This window comes from Sardina pilchardus, chromosome 21 (assembly GCF_963854185.1).
Source record: "Sardina pilchardus chromosome 21, fSarPil1.1, whole genome shotgun sequence".
In the NCBI taxonomy this organism is placed as follows: Eukaryota; Metazoa; Chordata; class Actinopteri; order Clupeiformes; family Clupeidae; genus Sardina; species Sardina pilchardus.
The window spans coordinates 16984742-17009830 of NC_085014.1; the positions used below are offsets into that span (position 1 = coordinate 16984742).

Sequence of the window (25089 nt, forward strand, 5' to 3'; positions counted from 1 at the left end):
TGTGAATGTACATGTCAACCACAACAGACAGTGGGCTAGGTGGCGCTATAGAGTCTCTAAGCCACACCCTAGGTCAGAGCTCTGTCTTTGACTAGCGGTAGCAATAACACACAAGCCCACCACATTTGATTAATTTTCGTGAATGTATGTGTCAACCACAACAGACAATGCACTGGGTGGCGCTATAGAGTCCCTAAGCCACACCCTAGGCCAAAGCTCTGTCTCTGACTATTGATAGCAATAACACACAAGTCCACCAAATTTGGTTCATTTTCGTGAATGTTTGTGTCAATCACAACAGATAACGTGCTGCAAGGTGGCACTATAGAGTCCCATAGCCACACCTTAGGCCAGAGCTTTGTCTCTGACTAGCAGAAGCAATTCCACATGTAGCTGCCAAATTACATCCAATTTAAAACCTTTTTTCTGCCTATAACACCAACTTCCTGTTTCTAAATAAGACGTCATAATTCAAACCTTCGCCATTTCAATATACTTCAAAAATTCAAAAATCTGGTCGTAATTCCTCTTGAGCAACCCCTCAAGATCATTTTAGTACTTGTATGACATGATTTCGATAAATCGTCTGGGAGAAGTGTTTCAAAATACATGATGTGCAAAAATCATAATCATAATCATAACTCAAATTCCTCTTAGATTCACTATGTAGTTTAAATGTGAAACTTGTTCAGATTAATACAACACACATGCCTACCAAATATGGTTCATTTCCATGCATGTAAATGTCAACCACAAGAGACAATGCGCTAGGTGGCGCTATAGAGTCCCTGAGCCACGCCCAAGGCCAGAGCTCTGTCGCTGAGTAGCATTACCAATTCCACACATAGCTACCAAATTTCAAAAGTTTTAGAGCATGCCAAGTTGGTGAAAAAAGGCAAAACGTGGCCCAGAAGAAATTTAATCTGAGCAAAAACAATAGGGCCTTGCACCTACAGTGCAGCCACTTCAGTGGCCGCACCTCGGTGCTCGGGCCCTAAAAATAACCATATTATGCCTCTGTAGCTGGTGTTACCAGTTCAGGATGTAGTGAAGGTTAATGTCAACATGCATAAATGCCTTTGTCTGCTTTAATAAAAGCCACCTTCTACCTCAAAAGCTCTCTGAAATGTAGGCTACATTTATGTATCTGTGTTACAGGTTATTCAAGTGGCTCCAGTCTGGTTTGGGTGTCTACGCTTTCTCATCCTGCACACACACAGATTTGCAACAATGTGAATCAAAAACAGTATTTGGTAGCATAACATACAGTGCTTTATTGCAATATGTACAGGCATCAAACCATCACATTCTTTGGTTACTCTCCCATCTTAAAAATGTCCTACTACTAGGCCTATTCTGCCAACAAGCTTACCTCAAACAGAATGTTAAGAGTTTGGTTCCAAAACGCTATATCCACCATTTTAATGAATTTTCATAAATATTTTTAAAAAAAAAATGTTTGCAAGTAATTACAGTGGAACTGTATTGGTTTATGTTTAGTTGATTTATCTTTACTCAATCAAAACAAAACAACTGCATTTTTATTGATATTACCTGAAATACACAATTAAATAACATGACTTTTTGATGTTTTTAAAAATGGATAGCGTTTTGGAATCAAACTCTTCGTTTGTTTCTCTGCAGTTAAGCAGTTAAGTGCGTATCTTCATTTCATCAGTTGATCATTTTATGATAAATGGAAGAGAAACTCACAAAGGGGATCTGATTTAGAATCTTAGCAGCTCAGATTTGGCCCCTGGGTCGACAAAAAATGTATATACAGAGAGCACAGTACAATACTCGATTCATCCATTCTATGTCCTCTTTAAATTATGTTTAGAAACAAATATTTAGCTTACAGTCCAAAACCAAAACCCAGAAAAAAACAAAAAGTAATAGTTTCACTCAGAATCCTGTTTTATGGTATAAAAAGAATGGAATATTCATTAATTTGAGAGAAACACAGACCACAACAGAGGCATGGATGTATGGCCAGAGATTCAGTTATGAGATTCTAAAAGTGGGCCTAGATTCACTTTTCTAGTCATTTCCAGCAGTGGTCATTTGTATATTTTTGCTTGAAGTTTGAAACAAGTTTGAAGTTCGAAGGTACAGTCCACAAAGTAATCCAGTGAAAGATATACTGTACAATTACAGCCGATAATCACCTTGCTCGGGAGGGTAATTCGACATGTTGAGCAACAATTTCAACAGCCTTTCATCAGAATCACACATTGGGACGCAAGTTTCGATTGTTTTTAAGCACTGTGGCAAATCGAACTACTCTGAGCCACTTCTCTGGCCCCTTAGCTTTGTCCCATAGGTACTCGGGAGAGAGCAGCTTAGTGGGTTTGTGCAGTATAAAGTAGCGGTTAAGATGGCTCTCTTCCTGCCACGCGGCTTCAATGGAATTCTGCTTGTCTATGCTCAGTTGCTCCTCGCATGTGCTGGTCAGTCTGTGCACCACGTCTACGTGGCCTCCATAAAGAGCTCCACCGTAGTAGAAATCACCTTGTCCTTTTGGAACATGTGCCTGAGATGCCGTCCTGCGCTCGTATGGGAGCTCATTACGCCCAGTGAGGTACCACCAGGGGTGTATGGCTGCCACCAGTTCACCAAACGCCTCGGCGCCAAAGCGGCTTTCAAACACCATGTCCACATCGGTGCAGAAGATGAAGTGGGCCTCGTGGCGGATGTGGTCCTCTATGGCCTTGCGAATGAACTCCATCCTCCTCAAAGAGATCTCCTGCCAGCGGCTAAAGCTCGGGACAGGAAGCACCGTGAGGGACCGTCCAGACGCCAGGGCCACCTGAGGAACCTTGTCCATTTGATCAGTGAAGACATAGTAATGGACTCTGTACCCAAGCATGTAATGCTTCTCAGCACTTTCTAGAAATTGCTTCAAAAGTTGAATATATCTGTAGAGAGGCAAAAAAAGAGCAGGTTACATCTATGTCATATACAGTACATGCTTCGGTCACTAACTCGGTATTTCAGTATTTGAAGAGATGTTGTGCTTACTTTCCGACTGCAAAGACCGTTGTTGCCACTGTAATATTCAAAGGCTGGTATATGCTGTCAATTACTTTTGGATCAAAAGTTTCTTGCCAAACGATGGGTGCTAACCACGGGGAGACCGTCAGAACATCAGTTCTTCTACAGAGGTGCAAGAAAGATGAGAGAACTGGGGTGGGTTTCCTGAAAGCATTGTAAGTCTAAGATGGTTGTAAAGTCCCTCTTATTGTATGAACGCTTTAAGATTTGCCGACTGTTTCCTGAAACCAGCAGTATAGTAAGTATAGTATAAGTAAATACTGTATACTTTTTTGATCCTGTGAGGGAAATTCGGTCTCTGTGAATTAGTGAATTAGTGAACACACACAGCACGCAGTGAATACACAGTGAGGTGAAGCACACACTAACCTAGAGCAGTGAGCTGCCTGCCCAACAGCAGCGATCAGGGAGCAGTGAGGTTCCTTGCTCAAGGGCACTTCAGCCGTGGACTGGTGGGGGATCGAACCGGCAACCCTCCGGTTACAAACTTGAAGCCCTAACCAGTAGGCCACGGCTGCCCCAAAACTCATATCTTAACTTATTGTAAGGGCATTGTGAAAATACTCTTTCTAAAACGGATAGTTCCGGTCCTTGATTATGATTGGCTGAATCGCGTTCGATGCCGTTGTATATAGGACGATAAACACACACCTTGACCGCATTTCGTTCTATAGTAATGCGCTAGCACAAAACTAGCAGTGGCTGCGTCTTCTTGTTGCTCGGCAACCATTCATATGGAGGGAATATATTTCTTGGCGGAAGAATGATTATCTATGAATACATCGTTACTTTTTCGTTGTTGTGCCTTTGTTTCTTGAAATCTTGCTAGATCGATGTGGTAACCGTTTTAGAAAAGCAATAAGCCACTCGAGTCCGTGCGTTATACTGTATAATCGAACAGCTAAGGGGGTTTTAGGCACTCCGCTTCGCGTCGTGCCTAACACTGCCCTTAGCTGTTTGATTATACAGTATAACGCACTGCCTCTCGGGGCTTATTGCTTAAACGAGTGCTCCAGAGTTCTTGTTACTGACTTAACGCGTATGCCTCAGTGGAGTCACCAGCAGGATATGCAGGGGGATTACAACTAAGAATATAATTATCCAACTTAGGTTACCATTTGTTATTGTATTTACTTCAGAATCAGATTTACGACCATTTTGAGCTGTACTTACCTCTGCACTAAAGTCTGTGGCTGTGGGACCTCTGATTGTCTATGACACACAATGTGTTTAGTGTGATGGTTTAAGTATAAACAAGGATAATGTGCACATAAACAAGAATTGAATGATATGGGAATCCAGTTACACTTACACTTACCCTATTGGATATATCAACTCATCAAGTGCAATCTTTTGAAACATGTGAGCCTCTGAACAATGTGCATTTTCAGGATGGAAAATCATCTTACTGAACCAAGAGAAATGTACAGAAGGTTCATAGATATTTACTGTACGCATACACCTGATGTTTACATGATGTTATATAATGTCTTTTAGTCTGTAAACTGCAAATAAAAACAGCTGTTAATGTAAACACAAGCAAGAAATGAGCTAGAAAATCTACAATTGTATATGCAGGAGATGCTGTGGGCCAGCAAATATATCCTTCTATCCGATAACACAACATTCTCCACTGTTTAAAAAGACACACACCGGTATATATTGTGCTTGAGTTTTAGCCCAGTGTTTCATATTTCTGCATGTAAGGCCTTGTATGCCAGTATAACCCATTACTAACATCATGATAAAGCCACAAAAGCAACGTTTTCATTCTTTCTTTATTTTGATAATTCTTTACAGTTTGATAGTCATATGTCATACTGTACCTAATTTCTGATTTGAAAATCCAGAGACTCCTAAAACACAAACAAATTAATTAAACAAACTTTCAGCAATTTATCCTGCAAATTTCTGTGAGGCATTGAAAACAGAAAAGGCTAGTATTTATTTGGACTGTATAGTATGTGCATCATAAGACAAGATCGAATTTTCCTTAAGCTACATGTTGTAGTATTTAGCCTTAAGATTCTTTGTGAATATGGGCCCAGGTAATTAGTGAAATCACCTGTGTTATAGTGTTTGTGGGTAGAACCAAAGCCATAGGAGGATGGGATGTACTTCTGGATGCCTGAGGGTGTAGTCAATTAACTCATTGACTACTGACTAAGAGTGCTGTTAACAGTTCCAAAACTCCCATAATGTGGAAGTAGCCTAGAAAAAGCGCTGCCATTTTTTTCCGGTCTATGGGAGTGTCGGCACTCTGACGTTTCAAAAACCGAATGACAACTTGACAACAGTCTTAAACATCAATAATGTGTCTTTAATGACATGTGTCGTGTCATTCTTATGACGGTTACATGTCACCCTTATGTAGACCCCTTCAAATAAAGTCTTTGGCCTAGCCTACCATATAGGTATTTCAGTGTAGTGAATTAGTGAATAGCCTACTAGTGCAGTGCCCGTACAAACAATGTTTTCCAAGAAATGTGTTGCCCAATGACGTTGATACAGGTAGATCAGAGCCATAGATAGAGAGAGTTGCGACACTCTTTGATGTTGCCGCCACGATCAAAAGTTCCAAAAAAACCTGTGCTGAATGGCTGAATCGCAGGAGGGTGGGCTGTACTTCCGATGCTGGAAGGTGTAATCAATTCATTCATTGACTACTGACCGAGAGATTGGCTGTAAACAGTTCCAAAAGCCCCATAACGAGGAAATAGCCTGGAAAAAGCGCTGCCATTTTTTCCTATGGAGGTCTATGGGAGTGTCGCCACTCTGTTTTATCTACCGCTCTGAGGTAGATCATGGCTATGTCCAGAAGTCAAGCGTGCACGCTGGGCAGTGTGCATTTTCCGGAAGTTACGTCAGAATAGACTGTCCGAAAGTCAAGCGCTCTCACTAGTTGGGTACTTCGTTTGGCGTGATTTCCAAGCGTGCATCGATGCATCTTTTTTTGCCCTCAGATATCCCATAATCCATTGCGCAGCGCAGGTCAAGCTCCGCACGACATGCAAATCGTCAACACACCCACCTCCCCGAGTCAGGTGACGCCAACTAGTTAGTGCTGTCCAAATGTAGGTAGAGACGCACACACTGAGGAGCAAACTAACTAAGACGCTACTGACAAGAAGGTACTATCCAGCGTGCACGCTTTACTTCTGGACACAACCTATGTTTGATGGCTCAGATGCTGAGCTTCTGTATGATGATTGATTGGAGGAACCGTCATAGTGGCTGGAATGTTTTTGATTGACAGCATATTTCGCAATTGCACAGGAAGTTTCAACAGAGACAGAGAGAGATGAATGTGTCATGGGGTGAGGAAAGGTGTAAAAATAAACATATCTGGTTTCTATTTGGTATATTGTTTTGAATTTTGGAATCATGGTATAGCCACACAAAGACCTACCCTGAAGGCAAACATGTAGTTGCACACCCAAGTTAAATGTTTGCTAAACAGTTTGGCTATAACAGCACGATTAGACATTATTTTCCTGACAATGTTCTTGTCTGTTGGGCCACAAATTCTCATCCACAACATATTATGACAACTTGTTCAACCATTTAGTATGTAAAGACTTCTACTATTCAACAGAGACCCTATACATTTTGATAAACATGACTATTGCTTACTTCAAACAGATGTTGTTGCACAATTGCTCTTTGAATAATACCAGCTGTGAAATTGTTTCGATGTTGTAGGAAATTCTCAGGCCTGTATCATGACGGTCTAAAACACTTGGTCACCCGCGCAAAATCATATAGATTTTTTTGGGTGTGGCAAGCTCACATTCATGTTGATTCAGTCTGGCGCAGTGTTCAAGAAGGTGGTACTTATCCTTTTAATTACTCAGAGGTGTGTTTTGGGCGTAACATAGTTTAAACCAATGAGAGTGACATCTGTCAATCCATTTAACAAGCAGTGCAACTTCAAACAGTGCATTGGTATTTTGATGTTCACCAGTAGCCTGGCAAGCCAAACTATACAGAAATGTATAGTCTGGGGTCGGACCATTCACAGAGCTGAAGCCTGTGGGTGGGATGAACAGTTGATCATTAGTTAAGTTAGAACTGGAATGTTTAAGCTTTAAGCTGTCTACCTTCACACTATCAACTCTCTTTAAACTATGCCACCACCATGTTTACCCTAACTACACCTTAGTAACCATATCTATGTTATCTATCTACACATTTTTGCATTTTGCACTGGTAATTCTTTGGAATTGAATTTCTAGTTTGATAGCGTTAGCCTGTTAGGCAACTGTTTTTTTTTCTGACTAGTGGAGAACATAGGGGAGCTTCATGTTACCGCTCCAGGGCCAGAGTTATCCGGAACTTTGGGGCTAACTCCATTTCCTCGATTTAAAAGTGGTTATGAACAAGAATTTCTGTTTTGTCTGCTGTTTTATATTTTTGCATTTTTGCATTTTACCACATTACGTTAGGCTACCCTCAAACATCTACATTTTCATATTTTTGTCAAGCCTACACTTGTAATTAAAAGTAACCTAATTATAGGCACACTTCAGTCATTTTTGGCATATCTTTTTGAATTCAGTTGTTGTAACCCCAGTGTCTATGAATGGCCTTAAACTACCATGATTAATTCAAATTTCCCCTTGGAAAAATGTAATGCCCGTGCGTGAATTGGTGTCTGTCGTCGGGTCTGACAAGGTAAGGGGTGCGTATCATAACATTCATTCCTGCAGGCGCCCCTGTATCTGATATAGGTGGGCCATAGGCAAGCAAAACTGATGACGACAGCGCTGCAACGTTGAAAGTCAGTGAACATTGGTCGTAGTGTTATCCAATTGCGTCAAAGTCCGGAATTAGCCAGAGTTAACATTGGCCGTAGTGTTATCCAGTTGCGTGCAGTAACATTTTCAAAAGCATGCTTGGTGCCGCCCCTCGAGCTGGGCCATCACATTATCCGTGGCCAGACCCTTATAATTTCCCTTTCCCTTTCTAAATAACCAAGGTCTGGATTTTCCAGGCTCGACCTACAGTTTAAAACAGTTTGAGGTTGCTTGTCCAAGTCCCTCAATGACCTGTAGTTATGCACTTTTTTTGACTTACACACCCTTACACACATGGGCGAGACTTCCCCCCTTAGATCGTAACTCTAAAATTTCTGTCATTCCACTTATTACTTTACCAAATGGCATAAGACACCAGGCAGTTGATGACAATTTTCTGACAGCTGATGAGCTACAGTATGGATAAAACCCCTGTTGTGTGGCAGAAATCTGACGAAAAATGTTAAAACGAAAAAAGTCCTTAATTTTTTTTAAATATTGGTATGAATTATATGGCAAGCCAAACTATACAGAAATGTATAGTCTGGGGTCGGACCATTCACAGAGCTGAAGCCTGTGGGTGGGATGAACAGTTGTCTTACAGTATGTAATAGGCCAGCATTTGTGACCAATCGTAGCCGGTCGGCAAAACGGCCAATACATCCTTCTTTAAAACAACACGGTCTCACACCCAAGTCGTCGAACGAGAACGCGAAAAACCCCGGCCCTACCCAGATAGCAATTTCCTTTGGGCCGGATCCGCATGAAAGCCTTTAGATCCGTATGTAGCGGACCTACGGTATCTGACTGTGGGCCAGATGTAGCCCACACCCAATAAGCGGACTCATGTTTCAGATCCGTACAACACAGAATAAGCGGACCCCTATCACACCCAATAAGCGGACCCGTATCGAAGATCCGTAGAACACAGAATAAGCGGACCCCTACCACACCCAATAAGCAGACCCGTATTGCAGATCCGTACCACACACAATAAGCAGACCCGTACCACACACAATAAGCGGACCCGTATTGAAGATCCGTACAACACAAAATAAGCGGACCCTTACCTCACCTAATAAGCGGTCCCGTATTGCAGATCCGTACCACACAGAATAAGTGGACCCGTAGCACACTCAATAAGCGGACCCGTATTGCTGATCCGTACTACACACAACAAGCAGACCCGTACTACACACACAAGCGGACCCGTATTTCAGATCCGTACCACACACATGAAGCGGACCCGTATTCATGGGTTTCATCAGGTCCCTTTGCAGGTGTATCAAGCACCATGCAGTTTGCATTGATAATTAAGGTGCTTGATTGTATACACCTGTGGGACCTGATGAAACCCATGAATAGGGCTCGGGATCATGACGTGAAAACTTCACGGGCACAGCCATTTTGGCAGCCTCACTCCTTAGTTTACTATGGATTACTATGGATTTACTCCCACCTATTAGTGTGTTCCTTTTACTTAGTTTTTGCCTTCTTGGTGCTGTGTAGTGGGGTGTAACAGCGCAACCCACGATCGCAAGAGGAAAAGAATTGCTAATACTATATTTCTGCTTCTTGTCTTTTGCATCTGAATGAATGGATATTACGTTCGGTACGCTACCAACATGGTGGCTATATTCCTAGAATGCAAGGCGTGTGCCCGAGCCCAGATCTGTATCACACACAAGAAGCAGACCCGTACCACACACAATAAGCGGACCCATATGGCAGATCCGTACCACACACAAGAAGCGGACCTGTACGGGTTTGCTTATTGTGTGTGGAACGGATCTGCAATACGGTTCCGCCTCTTATGTGTGTACGGGTCCGCTTATTGTGTGTGGTACGGATCTGCAATACGGTTCCGCCTCTTAGAATAGAATATATACTTTTTTGTGTGTGGTACGGCCTCTTAGAAAAGAATATATATTTTTTTTGTGTGTGGTACTTTTCTTGTGTGTGGTACGGGTCCGCTTATTGTGTGGTACGGATCTGCAATGCGGTTCCGCCTCTTATGTGTGGTACGGGTCCGCTTCTTGTGTGTGGTACGGATCTGCAATGCAGGTCCCATATATTACATATGACTTTAGGCAGACATTCACAACATCCCCAAATGGTCACCACTATAAAAAACTTTGCAGAAGAATTAAGGATACTGCTTATCACAATTTTATGTCTTTATAAACCTCATGGTTTAGATATAAAATATAACCTAAACATTCTCTGATAACTTTAATTATGTTTTGTGTAGGTCTACTTTGTTGAGGTTTGCTTCCCAGCATGCATTGCAAATATTAGTTTTGAATTTTGAAACAATGTGATTGGGACTTAGCTTATAGGCTAACCTACTCCACTGATGTTTTGAACAATAACATTAGCCTACTAGATATGACCATTGAGTTAGTAATTTATTAGGGGGGAAATACACCGTAGTCGTGAAAGTATCAGACCTAACCGGGTATAAGTATCCAGCGAACTCAAATATTTATTATTCATCTGGACGTGATCATCATTCTACAAGCCCAATTCGCAGGTAAGACAAATCAGCTTAAAGTAGCCTATGCAAATAATGAACGTAATTGCTAACCATTGCTGTAGACAAATGTCTGCTAAATAATAATGACAGGTGTTTCACTTCCATCACTAATCACTGAACGCCATGTAATTCGTGACAGAACTACTTGTAGGGGGAGGGGGAGATAAACGGCACAAAAGTAAATTGTGAGAACGTCGAGGTAATTAGATTTATCCTCTTTTTACGTCGCGGTGAGAAATACGTTCTTTAAAATGCTCTGAATCATCGCCGGCACGTTATCTTGTTTGTTGGGAGCAATCTTAGCCCTTATTAGCACCAGATCAGTAAAACGGATCCAAAACAATTTTGGACCGATGTGCGTTTGGACGCCGGATCAGGTCCACTATTCAGATCCGTGCCCGATGTCGTGGTAGGTGTGTTTTGCTATCTGGGACGGACCTGGACGAGTGCAAGTTCATATCTGCCGCAGATCCGTCAAACGGATCCAAAACAATTTTGGACCGATGTGCGTTTGGACGCCGGATCAGGTCCATTATGCAGATCCGTGCCGAATGTTGTGGTAGATGTGGCCCAGTTCCGTCCCAGTGTAGTTTTGCTATCTGGGTAGTCACCTCACCTGTTCCAGAGAGTACAGTAAGAGAGCGCACACACAGAAGTGGGAGGCACCAAAGATAAGATCTTTGAACACACACACAAACACACTCACACTCACACTATATGCAGGTACAGTATACAGTATTCACAGAATGATCTACATGTCCCATATCAGTAAATGGTTTCATGCAGGTATGGTGTGGTATGTGGATGGGATAATGCCTTGCATGTCTGTCTTTGAGTTAACATTAGCCTTCGTAAGGTGTTTTTATTTTTGTTACACAGTAGACCACCACCAACAGTGCGGATTGCAACCATTAGGGTTTTTTTTAAGGCAGAGACTATTTGCACCCGGGTGTAAATAATGAACATTACTATTTACACCCGGGTGCAAATAATCAACATTACTATTTACACCCGGGTGTAAATAGTGTAATAATCAACATTACTATTTACACCCGGGTGTAAATAGTGTAATAATCAACAATACTATTTACACCCGATGTCTAACATCCATGTTCTCTGTCAATAGGCCTGTGTATTTACCAGCTCTACAGTAGGCCTAATATTTTTGAACAGTTTTTAGCTGTTTTGCCATGTCTGGGTTACTTGGAAGTGATTATACAAATATTAGGGTAATGAGTGGTCATGTGGTAGCTTCATCAAAGACAAGCTACTTTAAAGAGTTGTTTTCTGAGTTGTCTTCCAGGCAGCGCTGCCACTGTTGACTTAAAAACACTTAATCCTACTCCTAACCTTAACCCTAACCTTAACCTAACCTTAACCTAACCTTAACCCTAACCTTAACCTAACCTTAACCCTAACCTTAACCTTAACCCACGCCTAAGCGCCTTCCAGGCAGCGTTGGGGGCTCAAAGTCAAAACACAACCTTTCTAACAAGTACTGAAGCCTACTTCTACTTAACTCTACTCATAACTGAAATAAAACCAGTAAATCTTTGACAGGTTCAAAAAGCACAAACTCTTATTTGCCGCGAGGTAACGTCATCTAAGAAAAAAGAAGTCATGGTGCGTACTTTGGCAGGCAAAAAAAAAAAAAAAATTAATCTGAGGTTCGAACCCAGCACCTCGAGCATGGTAAATCAGTCACTTTTCCGCTGTACTGTGCCCCATTGAAGAGGAAGGGGAGAATACTAATTATTGACTCACTTGTTGGGGTTGCTAGGTAACGGTAAACAAAACAAAAAGATCGTGTTTCTTGATTGTGCTTGCAAACGGACGGCTTTACCCGTTCACTGAATAAAGTTTGTGGAAATTTAGCACCACTTTCCCATCTCAAATATAGTTTTAATAATCCTAACTTGTTAGATTTAGGTAGGCCATCTCCTGCCAAGATCGTCCCGCTATGTTGGATAGCACGCATTTCCGGTTTGGGTGCAAATAAGAAAATGCCTCCATTCCACTATTTACACCCGGGTGCAAATAATCACTCCGTTTTTTTAATACCAGTTTCAATCTGAAAATGTCCAGGACTTCAAACTGTACAATTGTACCAAGTGTCATGCTTTTATGAAAAAAAGGGGACTTCTTTATCACATATCACCTGTACTATTAAAGCTCATGAAAACTGTCAAAAGTGCACTTTTTGGCCTTTGACCTATGCACAAAGAAAGCCCATTTTGACAATGTTCCACCACTTGGATTGTCATGGACTTTTACTATGTGACATGGGAAGGTTTTAGGAACTAAATACAGCAAAAATCAATTCTGTTGCAATTAATTTTGGGTTGAGTGTTTTTTTCTCATAGAATGCCTGGACTAATATGCTGACACACACGTCAAGCATTCTGTTAAAATTTGCATTAAACAGCCGCTCTTATGACTCTATCTGGACATCGGATATGCTCATAACATTTATTCAAACATCTCTTCCGAGTTCAAAACACTGGCATGGTCATGCGGTTAGCTTTATCATTTCCCTACAACAGCAAAAACGCACGGGTAGGCTATGTAATGTGTGTAATAATGGCATTAGCTGCAACTCAAATGCCTTTCCCCTTCAATTTTTTTTATTTTGCAAACAGTAAAACGCTCTTCTAACTGGACGGGTCTGATTCTACATCATCACCAATCTCACATGATCTACCTGCATCAATGTCATTGGGCAACAAGGAAACACTGGAAAACATTGTTTGCACGGGCACGGCACTAGTACAAATTCAGCATATCATGAGTGAAATCGATATTTCAAGGAAATAAATGGCAGGAACTGGTTTAACATGCTATGCACATGCCTCCAATGCACAGGCATTTAATGAATTTAAAAATACAAAAATACAGTATTTCCTTTTGATTCATGAATTTTGTTGTTTATTTTGATACATTTAAAATGAGGGTATATACAATTTTATTTTAAAATGCATTTTGATGTATTTTTGCCCATCCCTGCCAACTGGGCAGAGATAAAAGGAGATAGAGAGAGAGAGAGAGAGAGAGAGAGAGAGAGAGAGAGCACATGGGTGAAAGAGTAAAGGAGCAGCACAGAGGGAAGGATTTGAATATTAAAAGATGTTGTAGCGTAATGTGGTCTAGTTATTTTAGTTTCAGCATTGTTTACATTATCACATTGAAATATATGGGATGGTATGGTAATCTGGCCACACAACCCAAAAGGGCAAGAAAGCCAACCAAACATACGTCCAAATTGTTAAATTAAAAAATACATTTTTCTAAAGTTTGGCCACTGTATCTGGACTTATTTTTTAACAAATATAATGGAATGTCGTGAGAGAGAACAATGCCAAAAGAGGAAGAACAGGACTATGCAATAGGATACTATTAGACACTATTATAAACATGAAACATATATGAAACATATCACTTCATCTGTTCATTATTTTTTTCGTACGGGACATTTGGTATCCCCTAATGTTGACTCTATGACTACTCTTGCCATAGACATTATTTTAAATGGAAAGTTATTGTGAAATCTGTAAAGTAGAACGTTTGCTTGGTTCTAAAAGCATATATGCTTATTGCACCCATGATAGAATAAGCTTGATCACTCAAGTGAGGCCTGATAACACAAATAAAAAAATAAATGATTGGAAATCAATTAACTAATAGACTATAAAGTGTTGAATGACTTACCCAAACACTATAATAGTTAAGGCCAGAATGGCTTGGTGGTGTTTCAGATGATGCAGCATGCTGTTGATGGTATTACCGGCCTCAGACCTAGGGGAATCTGGGCAGGTATAAGCCCACAGGCTGGATAGCACTGTGGGTTAGAAAGAAATGTGGAGAACAAAGTTACTCTTTCTCAAGCGCTGGACGTTTATTTCTGTTTGAATGTAATTCAATAATAGTGCCCCAAAAAGGCTTAGCAAACTGGACTGGATAATCACACATACAATAAAACACATAAAATACACAACTCATTAATAATACTGTACTTATTGAATCATATATCACATATACCTCAACAAATTACAATACAGATCATATTATATCTTAAAACACTTCACATTCAATTAGGCAGACATAGGCTATATGGCTATCTGATTATTTCTTTAAAGTGAATTATACAACGGATCAGAAGCTACCTTGGACTACTTATACAGTATGAAATACATTACAATACAAACACACTTTTCATAGATCAAATACCAAGAATACTATATAGGATTTAAACTGTTCATGTGACTGTTAATCAATCACCATCAACGCATCAGTCTGCCGTTTGCGTGTGTCAACAGGCACGCGCACGCACATTCACTAACGGCGGCATAGCCTCCATAGAACATTGACAGGCTCTGGCTAATGAATTGGATACTGAACAGAGCACCGGCAATATAAACAAAATGATACCGAGTACCGGGACACTTAAGAAACATTACAGATTACACATACTGATTTCAATAAGCACAACACTGTTTACGGTCCGTACATACAGGCAAAAGAACAGAACCTTCACTGACGGTTACAGGCTAACTTCAACTAGCTTCTGCTAGCTCGCTAGTTAACGCTGATCGTAAATATATATAAACACATCAGAATTAGCTTTCTTCACAGGACATGACAACATACATCACATAGGCAACCGTATTGGATATATTGATAGATATTAACAGGGATTGGAAAGGTTTAAAACATACCTGTGGGTTAGAAAGAAATGTGGAGAACAAAGTTACTCTTTCTCAAGCGCTGGACGTTTATTTCTGAGCGCTCGAGCTACCGTCTCCAAGGTAACCCACTACGGTGAAACAGTGCAACAGCGCCATCTAGCGGCATGAAGTGGAATAAATGGAACACTTAAATGTAATAGAATAAAACAAATAGGAGGGGGTAACTGTGATAATAAATATAATCGGACATTTTCTCAACCCATTACACTCTCCCCTACTTTAAAAGATGTCTTCTGACATCCAGAACTAGACTACTAGCTACAGTGGTACTCACAGGTAAGGTAAGTACGGTCAGGTAGGTAAGGTCCTCAGGAGTCACCTGTCTGAACAGGAAGTAAGCGTGCAGTATGTCAGTCACAGGTAAGTAGTATGAAGGTAAGGTTGTATGTCAATGTCAATGTCAAGGGCTTTCAGGTCCTGGTCAATGTCAGTTCTACCGTACGTCCATACAGCTGGGGAAGGATAGTAGCACATCTCATGAGACACAGGGTAGGCAGGCAAGGACGAAGGGGTACAGTACACAGCATTAGTTCCAATTCTCCAAGGCTGGTAGGAAGGTTCTCCTGACTGGTCATACATGAAGATGCTTCTGGGTTTGACTGGTCGGGTGGACCTCCTAAGTTGCTGATCTACCTCTCTGACTGGTTGAGGAACAGGCACAACATCTAGCTCAGGATCCTGTGGACTTCCACTCTCCTCAGAATCATCCCTTTGTTGTTCTGGTCCTTCCACAGTTGGGGCACTCGTTGGTGCAGGAATTGGCTCTGCTGTCACCGAAGAGTCAGATGATCCTGGCCGCCACACATCCTCAGACTCAGGTGCTCGGCTCGAAGGTTTGTATTCTGGAGCCACAGCCCGCAGCTCACTGTGTAGCTCTGACTGAGGTAGGTGGTGTCTGACTGTCCTCCTCTCATATACAGGCAAGGGTCTGAGGTTGTAGGAGCACTCCCCCTCATCATCTGAGGTATCGCCATCCAACTTCGTTGCTTCTCTGGGTGGCAAATGGCGTCTCTGTCTTTGGGGTTTCAACCCCATACCGGTGTCACATTCCTCCTGTCTGACTGGCAAGTCACTGACAGGCAAAAGGAGATTGCGGTGGAGCACCCGGAGGGTCTTGTCACCTGTTTCAGCTTGGATTCGATATACAGGTCCATCTCCCAGCCTCTCAATGACACGGTGAATCTTTTGTTCCCAATAAGATCGAAGTTTGCCTGGGCCACCTCTCTCAGACAGGTTCTTGACAAGCACGCGATCACCAGGTTGCAGCAAGGCTCCTCTGGCACCTTGGTCGTAGTGCCTTTTCCCTTTCTCTGAAGACTTCTTGCTGTTCTCAGAGGCAATACGGTATGCATCCTGCATCCGGGAAGCCCAGGTCTGTGCATATTCCTGCCGTGTCTGTGCCAGCCGATCTGGGTCGAGATTGAATATCAGGTCAATGGGCAGCTGTGGATGTCTTCCAAAGAGGAGGAAGAAAGGTGAGTAGCCTGTAGACTCATGCTTCGTGCAGTTGTAGGCATGGACTATGCTAGGGAGATGGTCTTTCCACTCTGCCTTCTTTTCCTCATGGAGCGTCCTGAGCATCTGGAGAAGTGTTCTGTTCAGGCGTTCAACAGGGTTCCCCTGCGGATGGTAAGGAGTAGTTCGGGAGTGAGAGATGCCTGCCAGCTGCTGAAGTCTTTGAAACAGGGTGTTCTCGAATTCCCGGCCCTGGTCATGGTGGAGCTTTTGAGGGTACCCGAAGCGTGGAATGAAGTCATAGAAGATCTTTTCGGCCGCTGTTTTACCAGACTTGTTTCGGGTTGGGTAGGCCTGAGCAAAACGAGTAAAGTGGTCTACTATCACAAGAATGTACTCGTAGCCTCCTTTACTGCGCTCAAGGTGAAGGTAATCAACAGAGAGCAACTCAAAAGGTGCACTAGTTGTGATTGAGCCCATTGGTGCTTTCTGATGCACGGTAGGTCGCTTCTGCTTGATGCATGAACACTGGCGGATGACGTGGTCCTCGATTTCGCGCTGCATAAAAGGCCAGTAGAACCGTTGCCTTGCAAGGTGGATGACTTTATCAGCGCCAATGTGTCCCATGTCATCGTGCAGGTGTTTAAGCACAGTTGACTTTAGTGCTTTGGGAAGGACCAGTTGTTGATTTTCTCCTGCATACCTGTACAGAATTCCATCATCCAGTTTGAGCCTGTTCCACTCATGTATCAGCCGTCGTGTTCCTGGTTGTATTGGACTCTGGACTTTGTCTCTCGGATTCCATCCGCTCCCTATCAACTGGATCACCTCGGAAATGGACTCATCTCCTCTCTGGGCAGCTCTGATGTCTTCTGGGGTAAACATGGGTGTACACACAGGAGGAGGGTCGTCATCACAAGCGGAGATCTGAAGGGCGGCAGCCCAGGACACATCTTCATCTCTCTGAGCTTTATTCCCCTGCCAGATGGCGGATACAACCTCGGGTGGCATGGTCTCAGTGTACTCCCTCAGGTGGTCTTGGAGCTTCACTGGAAACCTGGACAGGGTATCCGCATCAACATTCACCTTGCCTGGCCTGTACTTGATGTTGAAGTGGAAGTCGGCCAATTCACCAACCCAGCGATGTCCAACAGCATTCAACTTGGCCGTGCTCAGGACGTAGGTGAGGGGATTGTTATCTGTATACACAGTGAATGTTGTTGCATAATACAGGTAATCACGGAATTTATCGCATATGGCCCACTTCAGAGCGAGAAACTCAAGCTTACTGGAATGGAGGTGGTAATTCTTTTCAGCAGGCGTGAGTGACCTGGACCCATATGCAATAACCCGGAGTCTGCTGTTCTGTTCCTGGTAGAGCACAGCCCCCAAACCTTCATTGGATGCATCAGTGTGCAGGATGAATGGCAAATCGAAGTCGGGGTAAGCCAAGATGGGAGGTTTGATCAACATGTCCACAAGGCGGGACACAACTGCACTGTGTTCGGGGGTCCAATGAACTGGTGTCCTGGATGGTAATTGACCACTGCTCTTGCCGTTTTGGGTGGACTTGGCTGCGACAGGGCTCTTGTTGGATGGAGCAGGATGTTCTTGAAGCTTAAACAGTGGCCGGGCTATTCTGGAAAAATCTTGGATGAATGAGCGATAGTAGCCCAAGAAACCAAGTAGAGCTCGGACCTCTCCGACGTTCTTTGGCTTTCTCTCCTTCATCGGCAACACAGCTTCCAGGTCTTTGGGATCTATCTGAACACCGTCACTCGTGACCAGGCGTCCAACATATCTCACTTGGCGTTTGAACAGCTCACACTTTTTCGGGCGCAGCTTCACACCATGCTCTCTTAAGCGACACAGAACTTGTCTTAAGTCCTCAACATGGCCCTGGAAAGTCTTGGAAAAGCAGAGCACATCATCCAGGTAAGGCGAACAGCATTCATCTCTTAAACCGGCCAGTACGCCCTCCATGCAGCGTTGGAAGGCCGCTGGAGCGTTGGTGAGGCCAAATGGGAGGCGTACCCACTCGTAAAACCCCCACGGAGTGCTAAAAGCTGTCAGGTGCCGGCAGCTCTCTTCAACAAAGCCTTGGTGATAAGCACTGCCCTGGTCGAGAATGGAAAACCATGAGTTGCCACCTAAATTGTCAAGCAGGTCTTGGATGCGTGGAAGTGGGTGGCGGTCAGGGATGGTTTTACTGTTCAGCCCCCGGAAGTCAACACAGAGACGTAGGCTCATGTCCTTTTTTCTCACACAGACCACAGGAGAAGAGTATGCTGAGGTGGATTTTCTGATCCAACCACGGTCAAGCAAGTTCTGAACATAGTCTTTTACCTCTTGATACAAGGGCTTTGGGATGGAATTGTAAGACTTTTGGACTGGTGTTTCATCTGTAAGGTTGATTCTAAGCTGGAGGTCAGGAATGCAACCAATGTCAGCATCATCATTGGCAAACACATCAGACTGCTCAAACAACATCTCTCTGACTAATTTCTGTTCATCCTCAGCTAGATGTGATACGTCCACGGGAGGGTGCCACTTGTTTTCAGCTTCAGACCTAGTCTGTCTGTCTTGTGTTTTTGTCAGGTAAGTCGATGGATCTGTACATAACTGAGCTGAAAATGTTTGGACATCCTGTGGCGTGTGCTCAAGACTCGAGAGAGGTTCCACGTCAGCCATTTCCTCAAGAGTGCCGAGTGTGATTCTTTGGGTCAAATAAATGGCATGTCGGGTTGCATTTTGGATGGGAATTTTAATGCATTTTGAGGATCCACCAGGAATGTCAACTAACGCAGGAAACAGTTCTAGACCCTCAGGGCAGGTGTTTTCTATAAGAGGCTGGAACAGCATGGTACGGGTCTCTGGCAACCCCCTAACCCGGCACCTGACTTCGTAGATTCTACCAGCAGGGATAGTGACACCTTTCTTTCCTGTGTGTACAGTATACAGGGCTGTCTTGTCAGTGGTTATTACCTGAAGGGCAGAGACCAAAGCCTCAACGGTTTTCTCAGGGACACTTAAAGCGTCAGTCAGGATAGCAGTCACGTTCACAGTGTTGTCATGCTCCTTGATTATCTCAGCAATGACGTTACTACCTAACAGGGGACAGTGGCAATTTTGACTGACCAGGAGGGGCACTCTAATTGTCACAGATCCATGGCGCTCACTACAAATCTGTAGGTCGACCTCTGCCCATCCATCAAGGGGAACTTGGGTACCATTTGCTGCTGATATTTCAAAAGGCTGATTGGCAAAGAGGGACTGAAGTGGTTGGATTTTGACATGGGGTGATGCTCTGTCTACCCAGGTTTTGCTGACCATCGTTACCTGAGCTCCTGAGTCTAAAAGCATCTCAATTGGCACACCATTGATGTTGCAAGAGACAGTACAACGTTTCCCTATGAGCTGGGCAATGCGCTTGTTTGAATCTGCTTGACATAAGATGGGTGGTGGCTTAAACTTAACAGTGGGCTGAATGCTGTTCACAGTCACTGGCTGCCCTGCTCCAGCGACCTCTTCCCGTTTCCCGACGACTTCCTCTGCAAACAGCCAATAGCTCTGTGTCCTGCCTGGCCACAGACAAAACAATGGGGACAGCTCATGGTTCCACTTGCTACGCAGTCGTGGCATCTACCCTTTTTGTCAGCTGACAGTGACTGCGGACGGCTACCAGATGTGCTAGGGCGGCCAGACTGTACACGATCCGCAGACCTGTCAACGAGTGTCATGTGTCTAGTCAGTGAGGACACATGGGCAGTCAGCTCTCTAATAGCTTCACGGTTAGCCTGTAACTCAGCATCAACTTGACTCGGTTTTGTCTTGTCAGTCTGTCCATCATGGTCATATTGGGCAATGTTTACAGTCACAGGTCTAGACTTAGCAACAGCACCCAGGCGTTTTAACCTCCCCTCTTCCTCAGTCATGGACTTGGTCATCTGTACTAACAGAAAGTCATCGCTAACCTGCATGTCAGAAAGAAAAGATTTGATGTCATGTCTAACATAAGTGTTTCTCTCATTTAGACCTTGGTAGAGTGAGTGTAAAAAAGTACCCTGTACAAGCCTTTTGTCATAACTAAACTCTACACCAGGTTGCTGTGACTCAAAAAGAACTCTCTGTTTCAACCCCATGAGCCTGTAGAGAAACTGCTGTGGACCCTCCTTGTCATATTGTCTAGCATTGCTGAGCTCTTGAAAGAGCTCGGTTACACTTTTATCCCTGACATGAGAACGGAGGAACCTTTTTAACCCACTCAATGTTAAATCATCATGGTTAGTGAGCATTTCCCTGAATGTACCTGGCCTAGTTATCTTAAGGACAGCCCTAATAATTTCAGCATCGCTAAAACCTTCTTGTAAAGCAGCGTCCATCTGCTTACAGATACCATTAAAGGAAATGTCAGAACCTGTGTCAGATACTTGACCACCATGTATTTTACACTCTCTACGTGGAAGCAGTGCAGTAACATCAGACAGTCTTACTACCTGATCTGTGACAGTTGAGGATAGGCTTGTCCTACCATGGTGGGTGCCAGTGACGCTCGGCTGGGCTGGTCTCCATGTAGGTGCATGTAGGTCTCTGTCCATGAGTGACGTGTGTGTGGGCATGTCCACTGATGACGAACGCGGGTGAGTGTCCGTGGACAACGGGTGTGTGTGAAGGTCCGTGGACGACGGGTGGGTGTGAATGTCCACTGATGAACGTGTGTGGATGTCCCTTGTGGAGGGAGGTTGTTGGTGTGTAGGCGTCAGTATGCCGTCCATGTGAACGGTGGAAACACCAACCTCACCAGACCCGGGGTCTGTCGATGTCAGTTCCTGCAGCAGGTCCTGGAGGGAGAGGAGTTGAGCCATGCCTTCATCTTCCATCGCCTTCAACCTCTCGGACCTGGTGTTGTCGATGATGAAGTCATACAGCTCTGGCTCACTGAGGCCCTCAGTGCTTTCGCTGTCATCTTCAATTGACCTGGCAACCAACTGCAATTGACTGAAACTCAGCGATGAGAGCTGTTTGATGATCTGGAAGATCAACATTCGGCGTGGTGTTACTGTAGTCATCGTGACGTCTCACCGGTGACTGTTGCTCTCTGGATGACGCTCAACACAGCAGCCTTCCCTGAAGCTTGGACACCTGGTCTCACCGTCGCAGTGACTGCTCAGCTCACTTTCCGAAGCTTGATCCCGGACGAGCCCCCAATTATTACCGGCCTCAGACCTAGGGGAATCTGGGCAGGTATAAGCCCACAGGCTGGATAGCACTGTGGGTTAGAAAGAAATGTGGAGAACAAAGTTACTCTTTCTCAAGCGCTGGACGTTTATTTCTGTTTGAATGTAATTCAATAATAGTGCCCCAAAAAGGCTTAGCAAACTGGACTGGATAATCACACATACAATAAAACACATAAAATACACAACTCATTAATAATACTGTACTTATTGAATCATATATCACATATACCTCAACAAATTACAATACAGATCATATTATATCTTAAAACACTTCACATTCAATTAGGCAGACATAGGCTATATGGCTATCTGATTATTTCTTTAAAGTGAATTATACAACGGATCAGAAGCTACCTTGGACTACTTATACAGTATGAAATACATTACAATACAAACACACTTTTCATAGATCAAATACCAAGAATACTATATAGGATTTAAACTGTTCATGTGACTGTTAATCAATCACCATCAACGCATCAGTCTGCCGTTTGCGTGTGTCAACAGGCACGCGCACGCACATTCACTAACGGCGGCATAGCCTCCATAGAACATTGACAGGCTCTGGCTAATGAATTGGATACTGAACAGAGCACCGGCAATATAAACAAAATGATACCGAGTACCGGGACACTTAAGAAACATTACAGATTACACATACTGATTTCAATAAGCACAACACTGTTTACGGTCCGTACATACAGGCAAAAGAACAGAACCTTCACTGACGGTTACAGGCTAACTTCAACTAGCTTCTGCTAGCTCGCTAGTTAACGCTGATCGTAAATATATATAAACACATCAGAATTAGCTTTCTTCACAGGACATGACAACATACATCACATAGGCAACCGTATTGGATATATTGATAGATATTAACAGGGATTGGAAAGGTTTAAAACATACCTGTGGGTTAGAAAGAAATGTGGAGAACAAAGTTACTCTTTCTCAAGCGCTGGACGTTTATTTCTGAGCGCTCGAGCTACCGTCTCCAAGGTAACCCACTACGGTGAAACAGTGCAACAGCGCCATCTAGCGGCATGAAGTGGAATAAATGGAACACTTAAATGTAATAGAATAAAACAAATAGGAGGGGGTAACTGTGATAATAAATATAATCGGACATTTTCTCAACCCATTACACTGGCAAGAGGATCACTTAGCTCTTATGGAATCAAAATGATACATAGTTTAGCTTTTGATGTTTATGGGAATAGGGCTGTCACAACGGAATACTTCACCTGGACTGACTCAAGCCACACCTCCATTTGCTCTGCCTTCCAGTAACGCACAAGCTTAGAATGCAACAGAACCTATACAGTAGGTTAACTTCTTGGAGAAAAAAACAAGTGTAACATACCAGCTCTAGCATGAAACAGAGTGGAGGCCACACGCCGATTTTAAGTAAATAAAGTATATGTTTTGGAAAATAATAAGATATTAAGAAAGTCAGCGTAATGGTGTGTAAAACAAAAGTGTAATGCCAGTCAGTGTCCAGGGGTATGTGCAGCGAAATGAAAAACCCCGGCCCTAGTCACCTGCTCCAGAGAGTACAGTAAGAGAGCGCAGACACAGAAGTGGGAGGCACCAAAGATAAGATCTTTGGACACACACACACACACACACACACACAGACACACAGGACCTATATTTCCATAAACAAATATAAAAAAAAATAGTTTTTTTACCAGCCACAAAACTACTAACTGAAATTATTAAAACTATATAGGTTACACCTAATCTAAATCATGTTGCTGCTCTGGCCTTGGTCTTTTTTAGTTCAGTTTGAGATGCAGGCTACTTGAAGTTAGTCTCTTGTTTCTCTGATTTAGTGTAGTAGCTTCCTCCTCCATACGTGATGTGTACTGTCAGGATAAAGATACCAGGGGCAGATCAGATAACACAAATTCAGTGTACCATGAGTTTGAAGTCGTTATTTAAAGGAAATATAATGGCAGAAGTTGGTTATACCTGCCGTGTATTTGCACCCCCCCCCCCCCCCCCCAATGTTGACTGTATGGCTACAGACTTCTTGCAAAGTGATTTAATGCATTTTAGTATTTTTACAGTGAAAATGACCCTGATGAAGGCGTAAGCCGCAACGTTGGTCAATAAAGAAATATATTGAAGTTCCGAGTGTGCCACGACACTTCTGTTTAATTAGTATTTTGACAACGTCACATCAATGCACAAAACTGACATGGACATTTCACTTGTTTATTTAGTAAAATAAACATTTAAAAGGTAACTCTTACTTGAACTCCTTTGCTTTGGAGCTAGATCAAATATTAGTAAAGGGCTATAGGCTTGTTGTCAGGGTGTTTTTAGATTGTCAGTTTGCAAGAGAAAAGAGCATTTCTAGGTATTTTCTTTAATGATAACACAAACTTATTAATATCACAATAGTTGCAGATTAATTTAACGGTAGACAAGAAATCGAATATTAGTGTAATTATCAATTCATCGTTGCTGCCTTAGTTTTCAACTTCAAACTTTTTTTTGCCTTTGGTCATGTTTGCTGTACAGTCATACAATGGCATACAATGGCAATCCTAAGTCATACAATGATTTACATACCACAAAAGCACAAAAGCAAACGGACATACAACTACACAAACCTGTACATCTACAGGATCTACATGCTTACTGTATGTGGCACCCATGATAAAATAAACGTCACCACCTGATATTTATAACACAAATAGCATATAAACAGTAGGGGGGAATTAACTAATAAAATGTATTACATGGCTCTTCAGGGTGTGGCAGAAAGTTCCATTCACATGAGTGGGCCTTCCCAACATTCGGAGGTCTGTTAAATCGAATTACCGCTGCAAAGTAGGCTAATGACAGATGTCAATGGCAACGGGTTTTGAGCTTTTGATTAATGTCTTTCTTATCAATCCGCAACAAATCCGTTCCGTTCGCTTATTGAAATGGAATTTCATTGAAAGTTAAACTCAGCTAGTAAGATTTTTCCACGCAACACCTGTGACTATCAAGTTCTTTCTGTGTGGCAAACTATTTATTTTGTTAGTGGAAGCCAATGATTCTAGAACATAAGTAAGGGATAACGGCCGACGAGGTGTCCGGTTCGATGGAAATAATGGCTTGGTGGAGGTCTAGAACTCCGGCGACGTGCGGAGCAGGGAGACGGAGTTACCTCCGCCGTGCCATTATGTGACCATTCAAAGCGAAATCAGTCGTTTTGCGCACAACGTTATTTTGAGAAAATCAACAATAACAAACTTCCGGGTTAAAATGTT

At 42.9% G+C, this 25089-nt stretch overlaps 1 protein-coding gene across 3 annotated transcripts; it reads right to left on the reverse strand.

Annotated features, from left to right (window-relative positions):
• Positions 1-1262: 1262 nt before the first annotated feature.
• Positions 1263-23240, reverse strand: LOC134069280 (globoside alpha-1,3-N-acetylgalactosaminyltransferase 1-like). 3 transcript variants are annotated; one of them, XM_062525211.1, is made up of 7 exons: positions 23065-23240; positions 14092-14151; positions 4881-4910; positions 4373-4462; positions 4228-4266; positions 3022-3156; positions 1263-2918 (listed from the first exon to the last, which is right to left on the reverse strand). In XM_062525211.1, the coding sequence occupies exons 1-7, from the start codon at positions 23193-23195 to the stop codon at positions 2228-2230; spliced, it is 1176 nt and encodes a 391-aa protein (XP_062381195.1). In that variant the 5' UTR covers positions 23196-23240; the 3' UTR covers positions 1263-2227. The 3 variants fall into 3 exon arrangements, with proteins under 3 accessions (XP_062381195.1, XP_062381197.1, XP_062381196.1); XM_062525213.1 differs by having other exon boundaries at positions 4373-4910; positions 23065-23236; XM_062525212.1 differs by lacking the exon at positions 23065-23240 and having other exon boundaries at positions 14092-14155.
• Between the last annotated feature and the right edge of the window lie 1849 nt (positions 23241-25089).